The sequence below is a fragment of the Lactuca sativa genome, chromosome 4, assembly GCF_002870075.4.
Source record: "Lactuca sativa cultivar Salinas chromosome 4, Lsat_Salinas_v11, whole genome shotgun sequence".
Taxonomy (NCBI): domain Eukaryota; kingdom Viridiplantae; phylum Streptophyta; class Magnoliopsida; order Asterales; family Asteraceae; genus Lactuca; species Lactuca sativa.
This window is the reverse complement of record NC_056626.2, coordinates 9,924,973-9,949,750: the sequence shown is the minus strand read 5'-3', so window position 1 is coordinate 9,949,750 and position 24,778 is coordinate 9,924,973. Positions and strand designations below refer to the sequence as shown.

General features: G+C 36.2%; 3 protein-coding genes across 6 annotated transcripts; 1 reads left to right on the top strand and 2 right to left on the bottom strand.

The window, feature by feature from the left end:
• The first annotated feature begins 1,283 nt into the window (after positions 1 to 1,283).
• LOC111910652 (AMSH-like ubiquitin thioesterase 2) lies at positions 1,284 to 3,969 on the top strand. 4 transcript variants are annotated; one of them, XM_042900824.2, is made up of 9 exons: positions 1,284 to 1,348; positions 1,432 to 1,574; positions 2,421 to 2,679; positions 2,751 to 2,840; positions 2,934 to 2,996; positions 3,085 to 3,159; positions 3,246 to 3,308; positions 3,395 to 3,447; positions 3,678 to 3,969. In XM_042900824.2, exons 3-9 carry the CDS (start codon positions 2,503 to 2,505, stop codon positions 3,853 to 3,855), a joined length of 699 nt encoding a protein of 232 aa, XP_042756758.1. In that variant the 5' UTR covers positions 1,284 to 1,348; positions 1,432 to 1,574; positions 2,421 to 2,502; the 3' UTR covers positions 3,856 to 3,969. The 4 variants fall into 4 exon arrangements, with proteins under 4 accessions (XP_042756758.1, XP_023762257.1, XP_023762256.1 ...); XM_023906489.3 differs by lacking the exon at positions 1,284 to 1,348 and having other exon boundaries at positions 1,367 to 1,574; positions 2,760 to 2,840; XM_023906488.3 differs by lacking the exon at positions 1,284 to 1,348 and having other exon boundaries at positions 1,368 to 1,574; positions 3,681 to 3,969.
• An 8,955-nt stretch (positions 3,970 to 12,924) lies between these two features.
• Positions 12,925 to 13,984, bottom strand: LOC111910630 (uncharacterized). The gene is made up of 2 exons (XM_023906457.1): positions 13,118 to 13,984; positions 12,925 to 13,014 (listed from the first exon to the last, which is right to left on the bottom strand). Exons 1-2 carry the CDS (start codon positions 13,982 to 13,984, stop codon positions 12,925 to 12,927), a joined length of 957 nt encoding a protein of 318 aa, XP_023762225.1.
• Positions 13,985 to 15,526: 1,542 nt separating this feature from the next.
• Positions 15,527 to 16,138, bottom strand: LOC111910629 (uncharacterized mitochondrial protein AtMg00810-like). Its single transcript, XM_023906456.1, has one exon. The coding sequence runs from the start codon at positions 16,136 to 16,138 to the stop codon at positions 15,527 to 15,529; it is 612 nt and encodes a 203-aa protein (XP_023762224.1).
• Between the last annotated feature and the right edge of the window lie 8,640 nt (positions 16,139 to 24,778).

Genomic DNA, 24,778 nt, shown 5'->3' with positions numbered 1-24,778 from the left:
ATGTGACTTTTCTATATATATATATATATATATATATATATATATATATATATATATATATATATATATATATATATATATATATATATATATATATATATATATATATATATATATATATATATATTGTTTCTTAAGTGTTTAGAACTAAAATTAATAATGAAACTTTTTAATTGTCATCGTACAATGAGTGATCGATGGTAAACGGGCAATAAGTTGTGCCGCTAAGCCTTTTTGAATGGTAAAACTAATTCTTTTAAAGACTACATCCGAATATCTAGGGGATATAACATTACTATGCATGATTCGTTATACTCTTTTAAGAAACTCTACCTCATCCGGTGCGAGGAAACCAAATGTATCAAATGCAAATGGTATGAACACGTGTTGATTTTCTAGGCACGATCTCTCATGTTTGGTGACTTTGCATGTGACTGCTTTTAAAGCAGCATGTCCCGCTGTGACACCCCCAACCATCAGGCCCACAAGAGGGGATACCCCTGTAAGATCCACACATGCGTGTTTCCCTCCGACCCATCCAAAAATCAAAATGTCAGCCGGTCTGAGGGCTGACCTTCTTTCTGTCAGGTCAGTCAAGAAATTAACAAGTGCCTCTTTCTTAGCGGAAACCACGACACGCTTAAATATGTCAAACAAGTCATCCCTAATCATATCGTGCTTGTATTTGAACCCCGATAATTTTTTACAGTGAACTGCATGCTTCCCAAAAGAGTCCAAACATATCTTGCGACACACAGGATATATCTCGTCAGTTGGGAAAATGGGAATCATGAGTCGACATTATAAATTTGGACTGAACGACTATATAAAACAGAACAAAAGCAAAGTTTGTCTTTATTTATCACATATATATTAATTGGTTCGGTATTACATTTGCGTGGTGCGTTATACGGATTGAAAACAAACTTTACTTTTGTTCCATTTTATATAATCGTTTGAATTTTATAATATCATGTTGATTTATAATGTTGTCTGAATTTTAAAATGTTGTTCGAATTTTATATGGTTATAGAAATTTATAATGATAATAATAAGATTTAAATATAAAATAAAAGAAAAAAACAACAAAAAAAATAAAAAGGAAAAAAAAAAAGAGCAGAAAAAAAAAAGTTAATATCAAATGAAAAGTAAAAGATTGATTAGAGTATGGTATATGATAAAATTGGGTAAAAGGATAAAAAAAATAATTTAGTTATAAATAATAATAGTTTATTATGCATAAATAATTACGTTTATATTTTGATGATTGAATGCCAGGTTTGAATCTATGTAGGGCTATTTCGTAATTCCAATAGCACAAATCAATGAAGGGCTATTTCGTAATCAGGTATTCTTGCTATCATTCGTTTGCTGAAATTGGCGGGTGGGAATATTTTTGACTGTTTATTCCCAATAATGGGGCACACACAGATCGAAAGAGATAAGTACGCGATGAAGAAAGAAGGACGCATCAAATTGACAAGTTGGGCAAAAAGATCGATGCAAGTTAGGTAGATTGTTCGAGATCACCAAAAGGTTCCTCGCTTTCGCTGCAACGTTCTCCCTCAGTTTCGGTGAGCACAGATGTCCATGATCAATATGTAATTCATATTTTAATTCAATATTTAGGGTTTGAGCACAAGCACAACAAGTTTCTGGTGTGTCTGATTTAATTTTTGTTCATTGTTTTCATCTGCCTGTAAGAATTGTGTAGGGTTTTCCTCTTCATATTCGTTGTCGGCTTGGTGTTAATGGAAGAATGAATCGTTAAGTGTATACATAAGATAAGTTAACGCCGATGATTAGGGTAAAACATAGTTAGTCAAGTTCCTTTGGTTCCTATCAATGATCCATGGGATCATGTATCAAAGTAAGATTTTCCCTGTCTTACTGTTGAACTTAGGAGAGTACTTTCAACAAATTTTCCACTGTAATCACAAGTCACAACTAACTAAATACAAAATCTAACAAAAGAACAAGCACCCGGAGAATGCCTATCCACTATTATTCAAAAGTTTACAGGATAATCGGCTTATACTTACACTAGAATCCCCTCTTAAGTCCTCTTCGATGCTAACCTTGATAGTTTTTGATCCAAGAGATCCCTATTTTTCTAAACAAACCTTTCGTCTACTTAGGTTTTCTTCGGAAACCATGAATTATCTCCTCTCCTGAGGCTGTAATTTGTTTAAAAATGAATTGGGCGAATGTAGGCCACTCGTGTTTAGCTCATTATGATCTTTCTTATCTATGGTTCATGAAAAACTTTTGAATCCCTTTTCCTATTCTGAAGAATTTCATCTCTATCTTTGTTTGAACAATAACACGTTTAATCAAAGAACATTCAAATGGTGCTCATTAGTGTCATGCTTTTAAACTTGTTCACAAGAACTCAGATCAGATGTATGTTTTGTTTACAGAAATGCACATATTTAAGATTTAAATAAAGACATGAGCTTATGCATCTAAGATTCCCACTTGTCACAAGCAGCCAACATCATAATGAACAAATTAGGTTTCATGGAGCCTAATTTTTTCAAAGTTACACACTCTTACCCTTCTTCTATAATCTCCTGCATACACAATGCACCACCACATGGAGCAGCAGAAGTTTCACGAATCACAAGTCTGGTCAATGAGTCAACAACATCTACTAGAGTCCTCAAAGATGTTCACTTAGTAAGATTCTACACTTCCAGTTTACTTACTTGTGGGACCCAATGAAGTTTTATAAAGTTTTATTCTTTTAGTCGACACAGTTGCTAGATGGCTTTCTTGATCTTGCGGAAGATAACACAAGCAAGGATCTGGAGACATGTGGCGTTCTTGGGGCGTTTCTTGTAAGATTTTTTTTTCTCTTTGAAGTTTGACCATTATTGATGGTCAAAGTAATTTTATGGAACTGAGTATCTGTATCCATTTTTGCTTTCCAGAAAGAAGGGACCTATTATGTAACAACTCTTATAATACCAAAACAAGATTCTACTTCTAGCACAGTAAGTCTAAAATAAAAAATGTGTTAGATTTTTTTTTAATGTTTTCTTCATATATGTGAGACTTTATATTGTTTTGCTTATTGAATAGTGTCAGGCTTTTAATGAAGAGGAAATATTTGCCATTCAAAATGAACAATCCCTTTTCCCTGTTGGATGGATCCATGTATGAATACAATTATTATTATTATTTTTTCTTTTTACTAGATGTTTTCTTGATAAAGTAATTATATTCTTTTTTCTTTTTTTCAGACACATCCTTCCCAAAGCTGTTTTATGTCATCAGTTGATCTACATACACAATATTCTTATCAGGTATATATGTTACAAATAACTAAGATAAATGAAAGAAAATCAGTAATCGTATTTTTTTTTTTTTTTGATTTATTTAATCTCTGCAGGTGATGGTACCAGAGGCAGTTGCTATTGTCATGGCTCCCACAGATACATCAAGGTATGCCTGCCCCTATATTTATTTTGGTATCCATCAACAGATGTGATTGTTAATTTAGTGTAAATTACATTGTTGTGTAGCTGATTTCTTCAAATTTGATCCAAAAAACAATTCTGTTGCTTTTTTGGTCCTTATTTGAGGTTTTTGTATTTTCCACATTAAAAAGAGTCGTAACTTTTTTTTTTTTTTTTTTTTTACAAATTGGATCTCATTTATTTATTGCATGTAAGGAGTTACGGGTATTTTCGATTATCCGATCCTGATGGGATGAAAATTGTGAGGGAGTGCCAAGAGACTGGATTTCACACCCATTCAGAACCTCTCAATGGAGCTTCCATTTATGAAGACTGCTCCAATATATATCTTAACCCTAATCTCAGACTAGAAATATTTGATTTACGTCATTAATAAATAATTAAAAAAAAAAAAGAAGCTCTTTTGGTGTGAAACTGTTAATTAACATAAAGCTTTCCAAGTGCCGTAAATTACAAAAAGCTCTTGTAAATATATTTATTTATGTTGTCTTGTTGTTAGTAGCTAACCTGCATAACATATATATATATATATATATATATATATATATATATATATATATATATATATATATATATATATATATATATATATATATATATATATATATATATATATATTGTTTTATCATATATCTATAAGTTATTGATTAAATTGCGATTCATACGAATGCGATTCTAACTTAGTATAAGGTGGGGACATTAGTCTTTGAGATCCGACTCTTGTTGCTTTAGATTCAGAGTACCCAATGCTACAATTAGGTCGGTGAAGATGTTTCGGTTGATGCTAAATAGATAAGTAAATTTCCAGAAAAGAGAGGTTGTCAAAAGCCCAATAAATGTACGAACATGAATGGATAAACAAACAAAGTTTTTTTGTTCATGTTCGTTCGTTTAACAAATTGTCTTATTCATGTTCGTTCATTTATATTCATGAACATGCTGAACGTATATAAACAAACGAAAGTAAACGAACAAAGATAAACAACATACATGAACATAAATGAACTATAATATTATAATATAATAAAAAACAATTGAAGATATATGAACTTAAAAAAAAACTTAAACAAACAAACATAAACGAACGATCATGAACGTAAATGAACGAACGAGACCATTGTTCATGTTCGTTCATTTAACTAAACGAATAAGAATTTGTGTTCATTTTCGTTCGTTTATTAAATAAACAAACATAAACGAACTTCCCGCCGAACAGTTTAGGAACGGTTCGCCGAACGTTGAGTTCGTTTACAGACCTAGCCATTGGTCTAGTTGAAAGGGTTGATTTGTCCACCAGAATCATCTGTTACAACGTAAATGCGAAATAAAAAAATCCTTCTCGTTTCTTTGATGTACCTTGTTGCACCAACATGTCTTCATGGTAAAATGTCTGATTCTATGTAACAAGTTAAAGTTCGGATTAAAACCGCATTGGAAAAAAACAGTTTGAAAATCAGATAATAAAACATATGGGTAACTTGCTGTATTTTTTTGCCCAAACATTCTCTATTGGAACTTATGCCGAATTAATAAAACGCTGGCTTGGCCATGAGGTGATGCCTTTTTTTGACCATTTGCGGTTGTTTAATGGATCAACACCACATTTATCTACCTTAAAATATATACAAGTTATTTTCTGGTTATTGGGGTCGTTTTAGGGATCAAAACATTTTTTAGTAAGCCTCCAAATAAACGTATCAACAACAATTTAAAAAAATAATAATGATACAAAGATAGCATTTATTGTACTAAAACTGGTTTTAATCTAGTATCATGTCATATATATTCCCAAATCGGTGGTTTGAATTAAACCTAATCGATTTGACTCAAACCGACTTTTTCCCAAACCAATTCAACATCTCATATTCTCATACCATACTTTTAGACCGAATCTGTTTCTTGCCCACCGCTTGTACAATGTAATGTAATTTGTATGTTAGGTATAGGTGCAATTGTGCAAAGGGCTTCAATGGGTTTTGAAAACTGAAACTTGAACAACTGTTTTAATTTTGATAAATTTTATGTAGCGGTCCTTCACGGCTTAACACAACAACTCAAATACTCAATACTTATCAAAAGAAAAAGATAAAAGATACCAAACTACAAAAGCCCTTGGGCTACTTTTTGATATACAGTTGATTATGATTATCTGTTGTGTTAGTGTATATACTAATGGGCCCTCAATGTTAACTTTTGGTTTCCATTTTATCAATTATTTGAAATTTTCCTGTTGCTTGTAAATTGTTTGCGACTTTTAAACCATTTTCATCACACGGGCATATGATTAATCGCTAGGCACCAAAGAAAATAAAAATCTTGGATCAGTGCCACTAAAATTGTATCTAAAATATCAGTTACCGTAACTTGTTAAATAATGTCAATGTACGATTGTTGATGGTAAAGAAAAGATACGCAGGTTGATATTATACCTTAAAATAATTCGTAAAGCAATCAAAAATTGATATTATAGTATATAATAAGATACAAACATGGTGTGCAAACTATGTAATAATATATGAATCAAAGCCTACATAGTACATAATACAAAAGCTATGCATGAATTAAGTCCTAAATAGAAAACAATCGTTTAATGGGTGTTCAAAATATACATAACCAAGACAAGGAGAAAATTTTATAAAAATTAGGAATACTAAATAATATTTAAAAGATATTAAAATATACTAAAATAATATTTTTAAAAAAATTAAAAGGATAAGTCAGTCTTTTCAAGTAATCTCTATTCTCTATATATATTAAAACAGAAACCTAATTACATCACCTAAAACAATTTGGTCCCTTCAATGTTTTTCATTGATTATTTTAAACCACCGGATCAATTTCGTTGATGTCATCGTAACAAAAGGAACTACAAATACGCATTTGTTACTGTCTATAACCATTTTCCCTCCAAAATAGGGGTTGCTCTCTTCCTCTTTCTCTCTCTGATGAAGATAATATCAAGAGCCGATGATCTCTCCAATTTCTATTCATGTCCTTCCTCCTTAAGAGTCGATGGTCTCTCTAATTTCCATCCATGTTCTTCTCCATCAATGCATCTCCTGCATTGTGTTTGTCACCAACAACTTGAAATTGAGATTCACTACCAAAGATTATTCCCATTGCGCTTTTCATCTTCTCAAGGTATTTGAATTTTTATGAATCTGCAACTGGTTTTCCATTATGATTATTTTAACGGGAATCTTGATTTGAATCACTCTTATTTGGATTTTAGGTTTATATTATGTGTATCTGATTTATGTTTCTATCTATTGTTTTTTAGTAATCAAATCGAAATGGTATTGATTCGTTCTGGATTTGACTGCGATTAACGAAATCAAACAGGCTGTTGGATGTGTAGCAAGGTGTAAACAAAGATGGGAAGACAGTCCTCTTGGGTGAAAATTCTTAAAAAAAATACCATTTCGATTGATAAAATGGTTAAAATTCTTTAAAAAAAAGTTAGTTTGAAGATTGTAAAATAACTTGTATCATTTCGGATACTGACCCTTTGGTATAGAGCTCCAGAAGTCCTTTTGGGTGCTACTCATTATTCAACGGTTGCTGACATGTGGTCTGTTGGCTGCATATTTGGTACTCATTCTTTCTGAATTAATTAAGTATGTTATGTATTAAGTCAAAAAAACATTAACGTGTTCTTCAAATTTGAAGACAACAGTAGTCAGAACATAACCGATGATATTGTTACCACCTACACATACTATGATTATACTTCTGGATTCATCCATCATTGCAATCTTACTGCTTTGGAGGTACTAATTTTGATTTCTACTATTAAACTTTCTTATAATTCGTCAACGTTTAGGATCTTTACCCTAATTAAAAGAAAATTTTGTTTGGAATCATATTGATTAGTTCTGTTTTGCAGCATGATACAATTATATTTCAACTATTTTTTAAAAAGTATATACACATTATATCATCCTACTTTGCAAATCTACAATAGGATCCTAATATTTGACTTTACCGGTTAGACTTTGGCCAAAAAGTTACTTCTTCATCCCTTAATCTTTGGCTTAAGCCACTGAGTTTGTTATTTCACAAATAAGATTTTATAACATTAATTTTTTTAATTGTTCATAACAAACTATGTTGACCAAATCTATTATTGTCATTTTGTTTTAAGTTTAAATAACAAACTATGTTGACCAAGTCTATTATTGTCAATTTGTTTTAAGTTTAAAGGTAATCTCCTTAATCTTTGGCTTAAGTCACTGGGTTTGTTATTCCACAAATAAGATTTTATAACAATAATTTTTTTTATTATTCGCAACAAACTATGTTGACCAAGTCTATTATTGTCAATTTGTTTAAACTTAAATAACAAACTATGTTGACCAAGTCTATTATTGTCAATTTGTTTTAAGTTTAAATGTAATTTCATTATGCCCAAATGTATAATTGTCAACACTAGCACGTACTCTAAGAAATTTAATTTCTTTCATGAATCTTATATTCTTATTTATGCAGATTATCATTCCAATTATACCGTCAGTCATAAACACTTTCCAAAATAATTATATGTATATTTATCATGTTTCAATACATAGAATCCAAACATTTATGTATCATCCCAAATTTCGAGTCCAAAAATTTCTTTTAAAAACATTACTAATTCATAGCGTTAAGTCATTCAAACATACAAAAAGGGTTTACATGACAAATCATAGTTTCATTTCCAAAACACTTGTTTAATTATCAGAGTAAACATCCCAGGCTAACTTGCCATGGTGTGTGCACTGCAACCCTCCCGAGCTCCTCTTCTGAAAATTAAATACCTGAAACCAAAACTGAAAACCGTAAGCACAAAACTTAGTGAGTTCCCCAACCTACCGCATACGATACATATCTACTGATCCATACATGTCATACATAACACTGAGCACATAACCACATACTGGGCTCCCGCCCGCTGCATTGGGCCTCGCCCGCTATCGGACCTCGTCCGTCACCAGGCCCCGCCTGGCTTCGAGCCTCACTCGGCGTACAGATCTGTTTTCCTTAGGCCCCGCCTGTCTCCGGGTCCCGCCCGCTAACATATACTAACATACAATCATATCACAACACATAACTAACATACTCTACTAGATTACTATACTAAGGCCTTGCCTATCTTGGGCCTCGCCCCTGTCCTGCTACTGGTGAGTCGTGGAACCCCGTCCACACTCCTACTGACAGTGAGATACGGGCCCAACCCACTCTCACTCTTTTCCTAACTTGGACCTCGCCCCTGCTCTACTGCTAATGAGGTATGGAACACCGTCCACACTCTGCTATTGGTGAGATACGGGACCTCGCCCACACTCACCTCCCTACCAGGCACATACATGTATCACACAGACAACAAGTATAACTATCATACAAACCATTCCTTGGGCTCCCTCCCGCTAACATTGGACCTTAGTCCCGAATGTCATACTAGCATACTGTGCCTAGGGCTAACCCCCGGGTCTTCCTACTCATAACTACATGGGCCGACATTGCGGTCGTAGACCCATTCACACAAAGGGAAACTCACATGCACTGCTGAACTTTGATGATAACCCGCTGACCGACAACTCTTTGATCCGCTGCTCCACTAGCTCCCCGAGCTACTAATATCAATATAATACTTAGTTCCAAACTGAACTCTAGAAGTCAAACTAACTCAACTCTGGTTAAAGTCAAAGTCCTGGTCAAAGTCAACCTTCCAGTTGACTAGACTCGTCGAGTCAACACATAGACTCGCCGAGTCCCTAAACTCAAAAACTCTCCAAATACGACTCAACTCACCGAGTCACCCCAAGACTCTTCGAGTTCAATGATATCTGAGTCCCATCTTGTCCAAATCACTAAGTCACCACTCAACTCACTTATATGCATCTTAATTAGAAAAGGTTGAGGTTCTGCGGCCAGACTCGCCGAGTCCAAGAAAAGACTCGCCGAGTCCAAGGCAATCTTCAACAAACTCGCCGAGTCCAAGGCAATCTTCAACAAACTCGCCGAGTCCAAGGCAATCTTCAACAAACTCGCCGAGTTGTTCTTCCAACTCGCCGAGTCCACGCTCATGTTCATAAAACTCGCCGAGTACACCCATGTGACTCGCCGAGTCTCTTCAGATCTCAATCCATACAGTGGATTTTCGAGCCATGCAGGGGCTCCAATCCATAGATCCACTCTTCTACAGTCTATCCCCCACGTAAAGTTGCAAACTTTACGTGAAACCAAGGAGCTAAAGGCCCAAAACACTCTAGGGCTAGGGTTTAAGACAAAGGGGCTTCACCAATAACTCATTGACTATTGCTTTAAGTCATTCTGGACCATCACAACCCTAGATCTGAAGTAGCAACCTCGGATCTAAGCCCCAAACCCGAAATAGATCTCAATCTTGCCAAAATAGCCCCAAAATCTCATTCAAGAATAGATCTAGATGCAAAAAGGGTGAAGGTAACAACTTATTACCTCAAAGATGACTTCCCACTAAAGAATAATCTAACTTTCTACAAAGCCCCTTGCTCCACGCTTCTTGATCTTCAATATCTCTTCACAAAAACCTCTTATCTAAGCTCCAAATTGCTTCCAAGGACTCTCACTCACGATTTAGGGTTTCTAGATCTCAAAAGGGGAGTAAAGAGGCTGGGGAAGGGATGTAATGTTCTTTAAATAGGGTACAACACCCGAGATTAGGGTTTTTCTCGCCCAGACCAGACTCGCCGAGTCCACTAGCCGACTCGTCAAGTCGGTCGCTTACTCTATGCCCCGGACCCCGCTTTGACTCGTCGAGTTCCTCCCTGGACTCGACGAGTTGACTCATGACTTAGGGTTTTTCCTTTCTTTTCTTGGTCTTTCTGATTTTAGGTGTTACAATTTATAATTTAATCATTTAATAAGAAAATATTAACTTTAAATCTTTTCAAATTTATGTACCCCTTATCAATTTCAAATCTGATCATTTAATTATATCTTATTAATTATGGATGTAAATCATATATTTTTTATAACTATTTTAACTTAATATAATATCAGGACTCATGTTTTCCAATAATACCATTTTCCATATTTTGTTATGATATATAGATATAGATATCTTATAGAATCACTGTTTACCATTCTATATATCTTTATTAACCCTGTATAATATTACGTATCATACACATCATGAAAAAAAATTGTTTCTTCAACCTCTCAATCACGAAAAAAACTGTGTCTTCAACCTCTCTTTATACTTGTTGCTACCTACTTCTATCATCCATCATTCATAACAGGTTTCATTATCCTCTGCAATGTTTGTTTTTGTTGTTATATTATGAATCATGTATGGAATGGTGTTTTGAATATATTTATCATGTATGCAAACTGCTATATTTTTTTCCTTTTTTTAGTGTTAAAATATTTAATAATTCTAACACTTCTTAATTCACATTCTGTCATCGAACTTCCTTTGTCGAATGCTATTTGATTTCCGTCTTTATTGAATTGAAAATTGTTTTTTTGGTGAATGTGTGGTTTACACTTTTTCCTTCATTAAAACAACAAACATGACAGCAACAATCGCTGTCAAGGTGCATAAAACCAGTATGTTGGAATATATTGATGTATTAAGCAACAATGTTTACAAATAATATTGACCATTTATGTTACAATCTCCTAAATGAACATGTATTCAATATATTCTGCCACATGAATCATAATATAATTTCACTATCAACGTTGTCCCATATTATCATTAATAACAGTTATATTTCATCTGTTTTTTAAAAGTAAATACACATTATATCATCCTACTTTGCAAATTGCAATAGGATCCCAATATTTAACTTTACTGCTTAGACTTTGGCCTAAAAGTTACTTCTTCATGCCTTAATCTTTGGCTTAAGTCACTGAGTTTGTTATTCCACAAACAAGATTTTATAACAATAATTTTTTATTATTGTTCGTAACAAACTATGTTGACCAAGTCTATTATTGTCAATTTGTTTTAAGTTTAAATAACAAACTATGTTGACCAAGTCTATTATTGTCAATTTGTTTTAAGTTTAAAGGTAATCTCCTTAATATTTGACTTAAGCCATTAAGTTTGTTATTCCACAAACAAGATTTTATAACAATAAATTTTTTTATTGTTCCTAACAAACTCTGTTGACCAAGTCTATTATTGTCAAACTATGTTGACCAATTATATCTCTAGATTTGTTAACCAACTTTAATTCGTTATTATCTTCACCAATATTCTTTAATTTCATTCTTTGTATAATCTTGAGGACTGTTATAGATGCTTCAACAACTCTATTTGCTAGAGGTGTTGGCAAAACTGTTATTTCCATATGTTCAGCAAATGGACATTGTTTACTTTTGATTTATCACCATATCACATTAGACAAACCTCACAATTACAGATGTGTTCATTAAAATTAATAAGATATAAGTTTTTTAGACTGTTATACTAATTATTTTAAATTAATATATACTTTTATTTTAACATTTGATATATGTTATGTATGTTAGGACATTTAATATAATTATGCCGTATAGAATATAATATAATTTTAAGTTCTATTTATAGGTTAAAATCTGTGTAATACATATATTGATAACATAAATGAGCAAAATAACAACAAACTTTGAAAGTATGTTGCTATAAATAACAGAAATTGTTTATGTTACTATTTTTTGTTAATAATTTTTTTTATAGTTTTTAGAACTCAATAAAATTATATATTTCGGAATAAGCCTAAAATAACAATTGAAATTATATAGGTTTTGTTCATAACCCTAAAATAACAAAGTATACTTCGAAATAAAAAAAACAAATAATATTTAAATTACAAAGATGTTTGTATGTATTTTATGCGTTCCTCCACATTTAACGCATGCTATAATCTAGTTTAGAATCAAAACCAAAAGAATTTTCTCAGACTTTTTCCATGGAAACCGAAAACTTTTTAAAGCCAATCTACTTTAGGCTGGAGGGAGTGGTGCCACCGAAACCGCACTCCCTCCTATGCCACGTAGACGCCAACTCAGATTTATTCTTATTTCATCAACTAGAAACTGGAGTGAGAGAGTGGGAAAAATGTTAGGAGAGAGAAAAGAAAAAAGAAAAGAAAGAAGATAAGTGGTTGAGAGAAGAGAGAGAGAGTGCAAGCAAAAAAGGAGAAAAGAGAAAAAGGAGTGCGGCCACGGACTACCGCACTGCGGCCAAAACCACAGAGAACCGCGGCCTGAGGGAGATGTGCGCGGCTGAGGCGCCCCAAACCGTAGCCACACCCTTTAGCCTTAGCATAAAGATAAAGACCAGTTGTACACTTTTTTCATAACTTTGGACTTTGGTTACTTAAATCAATCAACCATGAAAATGAAACATAATCATTCATTTCATTTTGGTCAACTCCATGCTACCCAATATCTTTCTTTGATAAAAAGAAATCCGTCACGTAATTATAAATTATACAAGCAGAGGAAGCTTTTTAGCTTCCTCACAAAGCCATCGGTTGTCCCTAAATTTGATCATGGCTTCTAAACAAAAACAGTCAACCTAATCAAATTAACAAATGCATTTCAATTTTAATAATATTACGCATCCAAATTACCAACAAACTTCATCATCAGAGACCTTAATTAAATTAAAAGGGGTGTACATTCTTGCTTAACCCACCGTTCACATTCGTGAAAAACCCCATTACTCCCGGCCGGTAGGGTAGGTACGACCGCCGCCGTTCTTCCGTCTGCCCTACTTTTTGCTTCAAGTACACCTCATGTGCCGATGCAGTACCCTTTTTTGCCTTCGATACCTTTTTAACAACTTTTTCCTTTCCGGCGGCGTTGACTTTGACATTTGATCGGTCGACGGCGTCGGCTTTTGACTCCGACGTTGTTGTGCGATCGGGACCATCTAGGAAGACGAATGCGTCACGCCCATCGCTGTTGCTCCGATTCATTTTGTCTCTGAATCTCCACAGCTTCGAGAATCCGGTGGAGTTGCTCTTCAGATTCATTTCCTTCGTGCCGTTGTCCGACTCTTTTGACAAAGAGCAGAACGTTCCCGTTGCCATTCCGTCGGTCTCTTCGTTTCCTGACGACGGAGATAGTCGAGGCGATTCAATGAAAACCTTATCCACCTGAGCAGAAATCGGCAACCGGCGTCTTCCTTCATCGTACTCACTGCCTGATAGCAAAGTCTGATCAAATAGAGGAAACACCGGCCGGATCTGGCCGCCTTCAACGTCCTCGGTAATCGCTGAATCGTTATCACCTATGCACATAAACGTAAAATCACCTTCCTCCGCCTCCGCCTCATCATCATCATCGTATTCTTCTTCTTGATCCTCGTCATCAATTTCCGCAGATTCCGGCATCAACTGTTGCGTATGAGAACCATCGTAAGCATTAATTTGAAGATGCTCGAAACCAAAGGAATCCTCAGCTGCCGATTGACTCACATGATCAACAGGATGTGGATGTTGATCATCATGACTGGTAGAAGAAGATAAAGTCGTGGACTCCATTTCGTAATCAATCGCGATGTTGTTCTCCCAAATCAAATCTTATAAATTAAAGTTTTGTTGTTTGTAAATATGGGTGGTTAGTCGGCTAGGTATGATTGTCTGCATAGATAGTGACGGCTAATATAGGTGGCCTGGGGATATGGTAGGGGTAGGGGTAGGCGGTCCATGAGTCAAACAACCTTGTATTTTATTTTTATTTATTTTTAATTGCATTTTTAGTTTTATTTTTTTTAGAAACAGTCAAAATTATATTAAAAATACACCAACATCTAGCAACGAGGACTAAAAATAATAAATATTTTCTCCGTCTCAATATTATTGTCCTCAGACAAAAAAACATAAAGATTAAGAAAAACATTAATTACCACTAACTTTATATAATAAATGACAGTTTAGTCCTTACTTTGTATTTAATGTTCCATTAAATGCTTAGTTGGTTAAGTAATAATGAAGGAGTATTTTGGTAAAAATATTATTTATTTATAGAAGTGAACTATTATTTTGGGACAAACCAAAAATGAAAGATGAACTATAATTTTGGGACGGAGAGACTACATTTTAACCCGATCACCCCATGAATAATTTGTCATTTAAACCTTATGTTTAACCCAACTATAGGACAAGGACATTATATTTTCCATGATTTAAGTTGTGTTGGTATGAATTTTGTTGAAAATCTTGTTATTTCTGAGAGGCAATAAGATATGATTATAAGTCGCTTCTTTTTATTTGGATAATTATCCCATTAAGCAGTGAAATTTATAAGTTTAATGACATCAGAGAATTGGTAGAGGATATTACATCATCTAAGAATTCATTCTCTTATAGCAATCATCATATTGCAATTAAGAATAAGATAATCCCCACTTTCAAGTCTACATACAAAAAAAGAGATAACTACACCCATGTGTATCAAGTTATCAGCAATGGGTAATTTATCCTATTGGCTTTTTCACAAACCAATGGACTGATGAACAAAGCAATGAAACAGTAAAATCAAAGAACAGAGTATGGCAAAGGTTTTCGTATCTTATTTTGTGAAATAGAAAAGGGGATACAAATAACGTTACAATGCCTGAGTTTATAAAGGGAAAACTTAACGGGAAAACAGGAAACTAACTCTATTAACTCCACTACTCTTAAGACTCGGACTAACAATGACCAAGCCTCACTTATTCAAATGCAGAAAGATAAACGTGCTAATAATTCAAAATTACTACTACATTCTCCCCTGTAATTTAGAATTTTCATACCTTCTCCACGCCAATTGAACTTCTCATCTCTTCAAACATCAGTCTTCATAATGCTTTTGTCAAGATGTCAGCTTCCTGTGCCCTGCTGCATACTTGTGTGACTGTGATCTCTTCAAACATCAGTCTTCATAATGCTTTTATCAACCTTCATCTCTACTGGGGGTACTTGTTGTCCTGTGATTTCACTCACCAATCTTCTTAGCCAAATCCCTTGGCAAGCTGCCATGGTAGCTGCCATAAACTCTGCTTCGCAGGAAGAGAGTGCCACGCACCTTTGCTTTTGAGACGCCTAAGTTATCAAATTCCCATTGATGTAGTATGCCATACCACCTGTACTCTTCCTATCATTAACATCATTTTCCAAATCACTATCTGTGTAACCAGTTAAACTGACCCTTTTATCTCCTCTTGAATACTTCAGACCATGGCTTAGAGTACCATTCACATACCTCAGTATGCCCTTTACAGCTTGGAGATGTTTGACATTCGGCTTTTCCATGAATCTACTTACAATACCCACAGCAAATGTAATGTCAGGACGGGTATGGGTCAAGTACCTTAGACCACCAACAAGACTTCTGTACTCTGTGGGATTCACCAGTTCACTTCCATCTTCTTTTTTGAGCAATTTTAGCTTGTGCTCCATTGGTGTTTTTGCAGGATTGTAGTCTTGCATACCCGTTTTGGTTAACAGAATCTTGGCATAAGACTCTTGCTTCAATGTGATCCCTTCACCCATCTGGTTCACCTCTATTCCCAGATAGTAGGTCAAAAGTCCCAAATCGCTCATCTCAAATTGGTCACTCATATCCTTTTTGAATCTCTGAATATCTTCATGATTGCTCCCCGTCACTAGCAAATCATCTACATACACTCCTATAATCAGAGTGTCACCATTCATCTTCTTTGTGTAGACAGAGTATTCATGGACACACCTGGTAAAACCTAGTTTCTTCAAGTGATGATCCAAGCACGAGTTCCATGCCCTAGGAGCTTGCTTGAGTCCGTAAAGGGCTTTGGAGAGTTTGTAAACCTTTTTTAGGTTCATCCTTCTTCTGATAGCCCTCTGCTTGAGAAACGTATACTTCCTCTTTTAAATCTCCATTCAAAAATGCCGATTTTACGTCTAGATGGTGTACCTTCCAACCATTTGAGCCGGCAAGTGCTAGAATTAATCGAATTGTATCGATTCTCGCCACTGGTGCAAAGACTTCACTAAAATCGATTCCATGTAGTTGAACATATCCTTTCGCGACAATTCTAGCTTTGTGTTTGACTACATTGCCTTCTGGATCCCGTTTGAGCTTGAACACCCACTTTAAGCCAATCGCCTTTCGATTTTTCGGTAAATCGACTAACTTCCACGTATTGTTTTTCTCAATCGAGCTTAGCTCAGCGTTCATAGCTTCTCGCCACTCCAATTTCTTGCTAGCTTCGTTGTAGGAAGTGGGTTCCTCATTACTTCTCATCATGAGGAGTTCTTCGACTGGGATGTGTATTTCTTCTGTGTTCTTGTATGGATCGGACAACAATTTATATCTTTTAGGAGCGCCACCACCGGTAGAACTTGAGGCTGTACTCCCGATCGATGAATTTGGTGAAGTGTATGTCGAATTTGGGGAATTAGGGATAATTGGTGAGTTTATAGGGGTATTCATCGGGCTTAAAGTTGGGTGACCCGACGAAGTTGTCTCTTCACTGCTAGACCCGTTTTGTGGTGACCCGTATTCAAATTCACCCGAATTCGGATCCCAATCTTCTTCATCCTCTTGAATTTCTTCGGCGAGATCAAATCCATCAACTGTGAAGCTGATACCAGAATGTGATCTTTCTCTTCCACCTTCGTTCCAATTCCACCCACGATCCTCTTCGAACACCACATCACGACTTATATAGATTTTCCCAGTTTCCGGATTCAATAATCTGTATGCCTTTGATCCTTTTTCAACTCCAAGATGGACAAGACGCATGCTTCTGTCTTCCAACTTCTTTAAATGGCTCTTTGCAATCTTCATATGAGCCAAACAACCAAACACTCTGAGATGATCAATGTTTGGTTTTCTTCCTGTCCACATTTCGAATGGAGTTGAATCCTTTAACGCCTTGGTGTGTGCTCTGTTTAATACATAAACAGAGTGTGAAACTGCTTCACCCCATAGCTCGTCTGGCATCTTCAACGTCTTCAAGTTGCATCTCACCATTTCAAGAACAGTTCGATTTCTTCTTTCTACCACCCCGTTTTGCTGTGGTGAGTACGGAGACGTGTAGTGCCTTGTTAAACCAGTTTCTTTGCAATACCTATTGAATTCGTTTGGCAGGAACTCACCACCCCGATCCGTTCTGAAGACTTTGACTTTCTCCCCTGTTTCAGTTTCCACCATTTTTCTAAACACCTTGAACATCTCTAGGGCCTCGTCCTTCGTCCTCATGAGATAAGACCCACATCACCCTGCTGAAATCATCTACAATCAGCATGAAATATCTATTTCCTGATGGTGTGGGTGGAGACACTGGCCCACATAGGTCTCCATGAATGAGTTCAAGCCTTTTCTTGGCTCTAAATGACGCGTGCAGTGGAAACGGGTTCCTTGTATGCTTTCCCAGCAAACAACCTTCGCATGGTTGGGAGGGAATATTGATTTTTGGGAGTCCAATGATCAGATTCTTCTCTTCCATTTGTGTGACATCCCCAAAATCTCGGCCAGAAAAGACCGATTTTTCATTTATGCTTTTAGAATATTTTCAGAGTAAATCCTTTTGATTTGAAAGAGTTGCGGAATTTGTTCCCAAAAACAAAACATGATAAAACAATGTTTACCGAAGCATTTCATAAAAGAAATGTATTTTCATTATAATCAAAACTCGGGGTGTCATGTTCCGATACAGACCAATAAGCATAAACGAATACATTACAAGTCATTCAACAAATATAAACATATGCAGACTTGTAAACAAAACAACTTGATGGTTCATCCATCTCATGCCCTTGCGCCACTTCCTGTAATACAATTAAAACTGAGTGGGTCAGGCTTGGGAGCCTGGTGAGCATATAGGGTTTTCAACCCACAATAAATAATCATATTTAATTTTTCACCAACCAACAATAACCCAATTACCCATTCCCGTTATTCTCACTTTAATATCCCTAAGACAACTAACATAAGGGACCTAGTCTAAGAATATTTCATCGGGGCGACAACACATGCTTCGGGGGTACCTCAGCAATATAAGTCAAATAAGGCAACCACGAGGGGGATGGAGTGCAGCGAATGAACACCCAAGTTCATTAACACCTACAGGTGGCGAACCTGCTAATGTTTCCACAAGACTATCTAGAAAAGTATGTGGTCGTCATCTAAACTCCGCTAGATGACTAGATCAAACAACAACGAGGCCTCTCATCTGTTTATTACACACCAACTATCTACCCATGTTCTACCCAACATATTAGTAGATAAAAATATACATTTGTATACATAGTTTAAAAACATGTATAGCATGCTTTAATCAACACATATTTCACATAACAGATGAGGCACACACACATAACACATATCTCATAGAGAATAAATCATATCTATGAGTTAGAAGAAAGTGAATACACGTTCACACATATAAACAACAATATACTTAATACACTCAAACCATACTTGTATTATTATCGTGTTTATGAAAGGTAGTATACACTCACTTGATCAGAAGATGATTGGACAGCACTACGACTTGCAGAAGTAGTAATCCTCAGCAGATCTGGAAGATCTCTTCAAAAATCGAACTTCTCGCGGGCAAAGCTTCGGCTCGGGAACCGCACTTCTCGGGATCTTCGGGATCTCGGGACTTGCCTCGGGGCTCGGGAATAATACCGGGGCTTCGGGATATTTTTGGCACGCAAAACGATGCAAAACGGGAGAGAAAAGAGAGAAAATTGGCAATTGGGTCAGCTGCCCTCGCATCCTATTTATAGGAGGCTGGAGCCTCGGAGTACGCGGGGCGTACTGGTCTCCGAAGTCGTCATGGCATGCGTCATCCGAAGTGTGGACACTCTTCGGAGTACGCGGGACGTACTCGTGTACGCGGGGCGTACCTCGGATCAGGCTGCTGACTCCCCTTCGGATAATGCCGGAATTTCCAATTAAAAATAAATACAAATTATTTAATAAACTTCGGAAATTCATATCTTCTTCATACGAACTCCGTTTTCGACGTTCTTTATATCCACGGAAAGGTGAGACTACGCTCTACAACTTTTGTTTAGACTTCATCGGCTAATTTTGACTTTGTTTTTATTATTTATTTTTAATAGGCCGCGACAGAAAAACTTCGTTATAAATTCATAACTTCTTCGTTTGACGTCCGTTCTCGCCTAACTTTTTATCGCTTCGATACCAACAATGAGATCTTCGATTTTCATTAAGATTGCTTCGGATAAAAACCCCTCGATCTCAAATCGAGTAAAACAGGCTGGATACCGCTAAGCCGAAACTTCGATAAATCATAACTTCCTCATACGAAGTCCGATTTGGGCGTTCTATATATATTCGGAAACCTCGTTTCAACTACTACAACATTATTCAAAGATATTAAGTTTATTTTACACTTAAATTTTGACGCTTATTTTTATTGTTAATTAATCAAACCACATAATTAAGCAATTAAGCACAAAACACATAATACTCAAATAATACAATCTTATTATTTCAAACGGGTTACAAAGGTTAACCTAGACTATTACATTGCTAAAAGTGGCAAGCCTGGAAACACAGGCGTTACAATTTGCTTCATTGAATTGAAGTTGATCTGGCCCAACCGTTTGTGCCATAGCTATAACAAGTCATCAACTTCTACAGAGAGAACACACCAGCAAACTCTTCAAGCTCGATCTTATAGAGTCTATTTGCTGATCGTTGAACCTTCATTAACAGTTTCTCAAATGAATCATAGACCCATAGAAACGAGCCCTTCATTTTGATTTCGTCTCCACCCTCTGCTAATTGCCCTAAACTGATGATGTTACTACATAAATCTAGAATGTAGTAGACCTCATCAAGTTTACGTTAACTTCCATCCTTACATTTGAACACAATTGAGCCCTTACCCTCAATTCTGACTCGTGATTCATTACCAAACTTCACATAACCATGAATTGATTCATCTAAATTCTTAAATTTTGACTTATCGCTTGTCATGTGATTGCTAGCACCTGTATCTAAGTACCAGATACGAGAGGGTCTTCGAGTATTACCATTTGATTGCAGTTGCGGGCTCAGACTTTCTTCTTTCAAAAGTACCATGTTTTCTTCTCCGAACTCTATTAATAACAGGGCTGGCTCATCATCGTGTTGTTCTTGAATCAGGTTGCTTTCATGATTTCGTTCCTTTCAAGGATTCTTTCACTCTATTGCGTAGTGACCGTACTCCTGACAATTGTAATATTGTATGTCACTCTTGTCGCGATTGCTTGAGGCATTTAAATTACATTCCTTCTGTTGATTTGAGCCACCTTTGCCTCGACCACCCCAGCCACCGCCGTTTCTTCCTCTGCCTCTACCGCAACCCCCACGTGACCCATTCGAACCACCTCGATTCCACTTTTGTTGTTTTGAGTCTCCCTCGGCCTTTTTCTTGTATTTTTCAGTCCACTCTTTGTGGGTCAATAACAACTTTCGATCGTCACCATCCCCGCGAACTTTCATTCGTTCTCGTACGCTTTGAGTCTTCCGATCACCTCTTCGACGGACATCTCTTCCAAATTCCCAAATTGTTCAAGCGTTGAAGCAATTTGAACGAATTTGGATGACACTGCTTTGAGCAATTTCTTCACTACCTGAGATTCATCGACCTTATCTCCCAGAGTGCGAAGTGTACTTACAGTGTTGGTTACTTTTCCGGTGAAGTCGTCGACACTTTCCGTTTCTGCCATGCACATTGCTTCGAACTCAGCCTTCAGCGTCTGAATCCGTGCGACCTTCACCCTGTCGGCTCTTACATACATGGTTTTGAGAGCGTCCCAAGCTTCCTTGGCCGTCTTCTTCTCCGCCAAAACCATCAGTAGGTCTTCTGGTATACCCTGATAAATGGCGGCCAATGCCATGTTATCTTTCTTTGATTCAACAATGGTATTTGAGGTTCTGGGCTCTACCGCATCCCAGACGCCTTGAGCCAACATGTACACTCGCATCTTAATTGCCCATGCTCCATAATTCGTCTTTGTCAACATCGAATAGTGGAGGGTTATCTGTCCGTCTTTTTCACTATTGCCACCATTGCCTCCTGCCATCTCTCCACGAGCTTGATATTTGGGCATGCACCAGATTCGCTCTAATACTAAATATTGGCTTTTTCACAAACTAATTGACTGATGAACAAAGCAATGAAACAGTAAAATCAAAGAATAGAGTATGGAAAAGGTTTTCGTATCTTATTTTGTGAAATAGAAAAGGGGATACAAATAACGTTACAATGCATGGGTTTATAAAGGGAAAACTTAACGGGAAAACACGAAACTAACTCTATTAACTCCACTACTCTTAAGACTCGGACTAACAATGACCAAGACTCACTTATTCAAATGCAGAAAGATAAACGTGCTAATAATTCTAAATTACTACTACATATCCATCATTGCTTTCCATACAAAAAATAAGACTTTAATAGGCACCATTTTAGTCCACCTGATTAAAATACCAGATTTGGAAGAGAGTTTAGAATCTATATAGCCTTAAAACTTCCATTGAAAAGATACCATCACTAGATAGATTGAATCTAATTCCATCAGAATTGGTGCCCAATTGTAAGGAACCAATAATGGAGTAGAGACTAAAGAGTTCATCGATATCTTCTTGGGGGCTAGGATTTCGAGCCTAAGACCAGGTATGCCCATAAATGGAACAACAATTAGCAATACAACATCTTTTTACATTCTCTAAGGCGTATAGATGCATGAACTTTTGCTATAGAGAAATAGAATCCAACCACGGGTCTTTTCAGAAAAGAAATTTATTTCCATTAACCAGGACTAAAGGAAATATATCAGGGATACATGAACCAAAATCGCATAAACCATGGACAACTATAACCACATTATTCCACACACCACAGATGGATTTATTAGCAGCATGGTATGCCGACTTGATCTTGAAGTTATAAATGCTATAAATCACATTTCTCCAAATAGAATCTGATCCAATTTGAGCTTCCACCACCATTTAGTGATGAGGGAAAGGTTTTGAGATTTTAAGGATCCCACTCCCAAACCAACATCTTTTTTTGACGTTATAACTTTTGAACATGCAACCCAATGGATTTTTGATTTGTCTTCACCCCCAACCCAAAGGAATTTTCTATGTATTTTTTCAAGAGGTTCAATGATACTAATATGAGATTTGAATAGGGAGAAGTAATAAGAGGATACTTTACTAATCCTAATTTACTATCTTTGTAGGATACTTACCAATCCTATCTTATTGTCTTTTAAGAAATTTTATTAATCCTAATGTATTTTATCTACCACTCAAAGGTGTCCCTCTTGGTAGTTAGATCTATAAGGTGGTTGGAATGTATTACCATGAGTCCACATAATTGATGTTGTTTGAATAGTGAGTAATTACAAAGTTATCCTGTCGGGATTGTAGCTATCAAGTCGCAGGTGAAGATGTCAAATCCCATATAGAGCTATACATATCTTTCTAGCTCTTGTGTGATTAACGATTATAAGTTTGGGGTAGATGAATTTAATCAGGCTAAGGATGAATAATTACAGCACACTAACACATTAACCTTTGGTATTTTATCTTCTATTCTCCTTTCTTAGTGATTTCCTGTAACTGTCACAATATAAAACCTTTTACTTTTATTTTTGATAATTATACCTTTTAGATGTCATAATTATCTAGTGTGTGTGTGTGTATATGTGTGTGTGTATATATATATATATATACATACATATATTGTGACATCCCTATTTTCACAGCCAGAAAAGACCGATTTTGTTTATGATTTATAAAAATCAGAGTACTTCATTTCATAAAAATGTTGCGGAATTTGTTCCCAGAAAAACATGGTAAATACGTTATTAAAACATTTTCGAAGAAACGTATTTATTTCATTTTAAAACGTTTGGGATGTCATCGTTAATAGAGGAACATAAGCATAAACAGAACTTACAATTATTTACACTAGTGATCTACATCTCTTTAAATCTCTCAGTGGAATGTCACTTCATATCAACACCTGTGATATAATAAACTGAGTGGGTCAGGTTGGGAAACCTGGTGAGCACATAGGGTTTTCAATCCACAATAATATAATTATTATTTTTAAACATCAAACAATCAACCCAATTACCCATTCCCGTTATCCTCACATTACGTCCCTAAACATCTAACACAAGGGACCTAGTCAAAGGACTATCATTAGGATGGAGTATACCTGGTGAGCACACAATTCACACAGTTCGAATAAACACCTACAGGTTGCGAGCCTGCTAGTGTTCCACTGGACTGTCTAGAATAGTCCGTGGTCGTCATCTATACTCCGCTAGATGACTAGATCATCAAGAACAGCTATAACGAGGCCTCTCATTATTTTTTTTGTCACACAACAACTATTACATCTACTCGTGTTTTACTCAGCACATTTTGTAGATATAAAATACATATACAGTTTAATACATTGAAAACATGTATAAAACGTTCATCCAACATAGATAGCAAGTATTCAGATAATATGCACACATAGCACGTAATTTATATAAAATACTTCATATTTATGTGTAAGCTGAAAGTAACTATGCACTCACTTGAAAGGTGGTGACTCAGCACTCGGACAGCGCTTCGATACTCTCAAAACGATATTCTTTCGATAAAACCTAGTACCAATACCACTAGGGTTTAGTCTAACGATACCCGCGACAAATTAATTAATCTGAGTATTATTAAGTGTTAATAATACTCGATATAACTCATAGTAATAACCCAAATAATTATTTTAAGGACCTAATAACATTCCTATAATTATTTGAAAGCTATATTAAAAATTGCGTAAGCGTAACACACTTACAGTGAATTTTATCGAAAACCAGAACTTAATTGGAGCAGCAGTTCGAAACCGAAAAACTCCTTTTTTTCTCGGGACTCCGGGAGCCTCGGGGCTTCCCTCGGGGTGCTAGGGGTTTACCTAGGCTTAGGAGAGGGTTAGGGTGTTAGTGAGAGAAAGTAGAGAGAGAAACTTGTGGTGAAAGGTGTGAAAAATCCGAGAGGATTCACCTCCCTTTTATAGATCGCAGCCTCGGAGTACGCTGGGCGTACCGAGGACCTTACGCGGGGCGTAACTTCGGATAAGATGACCAGGTGGCGAAGGCTCGGTGGTGCGACGTGGCTTCTTCTTGACCGAGCATGGCTAAGCGAACGTGGCGCGTACGAGACCGAACGCTGGGCGTAGCGAGGGGCGACGCGTCACTCATCCGAGGTGGGTACTGAGTCAGCGATGGAGGGTCCAGATTGCGCCACGTCATCACCCTCGCAACAGATTTCGCAAATTCACT

Bases quoted from the DNA above. Each gene is read 5' to 3' on its own strand.
- LOC111910652 (XM_042900824.2), top strand. From the start codon at position 2,503: ATGAACAAATTAGGTTTCATGGAGCCTAATTTTTTCAAAGTTACACAC. The intron at 2,841-2,933 runs GTAAGATTTTTT...TTTGCTTTCCAG, and splicing joins GCGTTCTTGGGGCGTTTCTT to AAAGAAGGGACCTATTATGT. The intron at 2,997-3,084 runs GTAAGTCTAAAA...CTTATTGAATAG, and splicing joins AAGATTCTACTTCTAGCACA to TGTCAGGCTTTTAATGAAGA.
- LOC111910630 (XM_023906457.1), bottom strand. From the start codon at position 13,984: ATGGAGTCCACGACTTTATCTTCTTCTACCAGTCATGATGATCAACAT. The intron at 13,015-13,117 runs GTACACCCCTTT...TAATTTGATTAG, and splicing joins ACGGTGGGTTAAGCAAGAAT to GTTGACTGTTTTTGTTTAGA.
- LOC111910629 (XM_023906456.1), bottom strand. From the start codon at position 16,138: ATGAATGGTGACACTCTGATTATAGGAGTGTATGTAGATGATTTGCTA.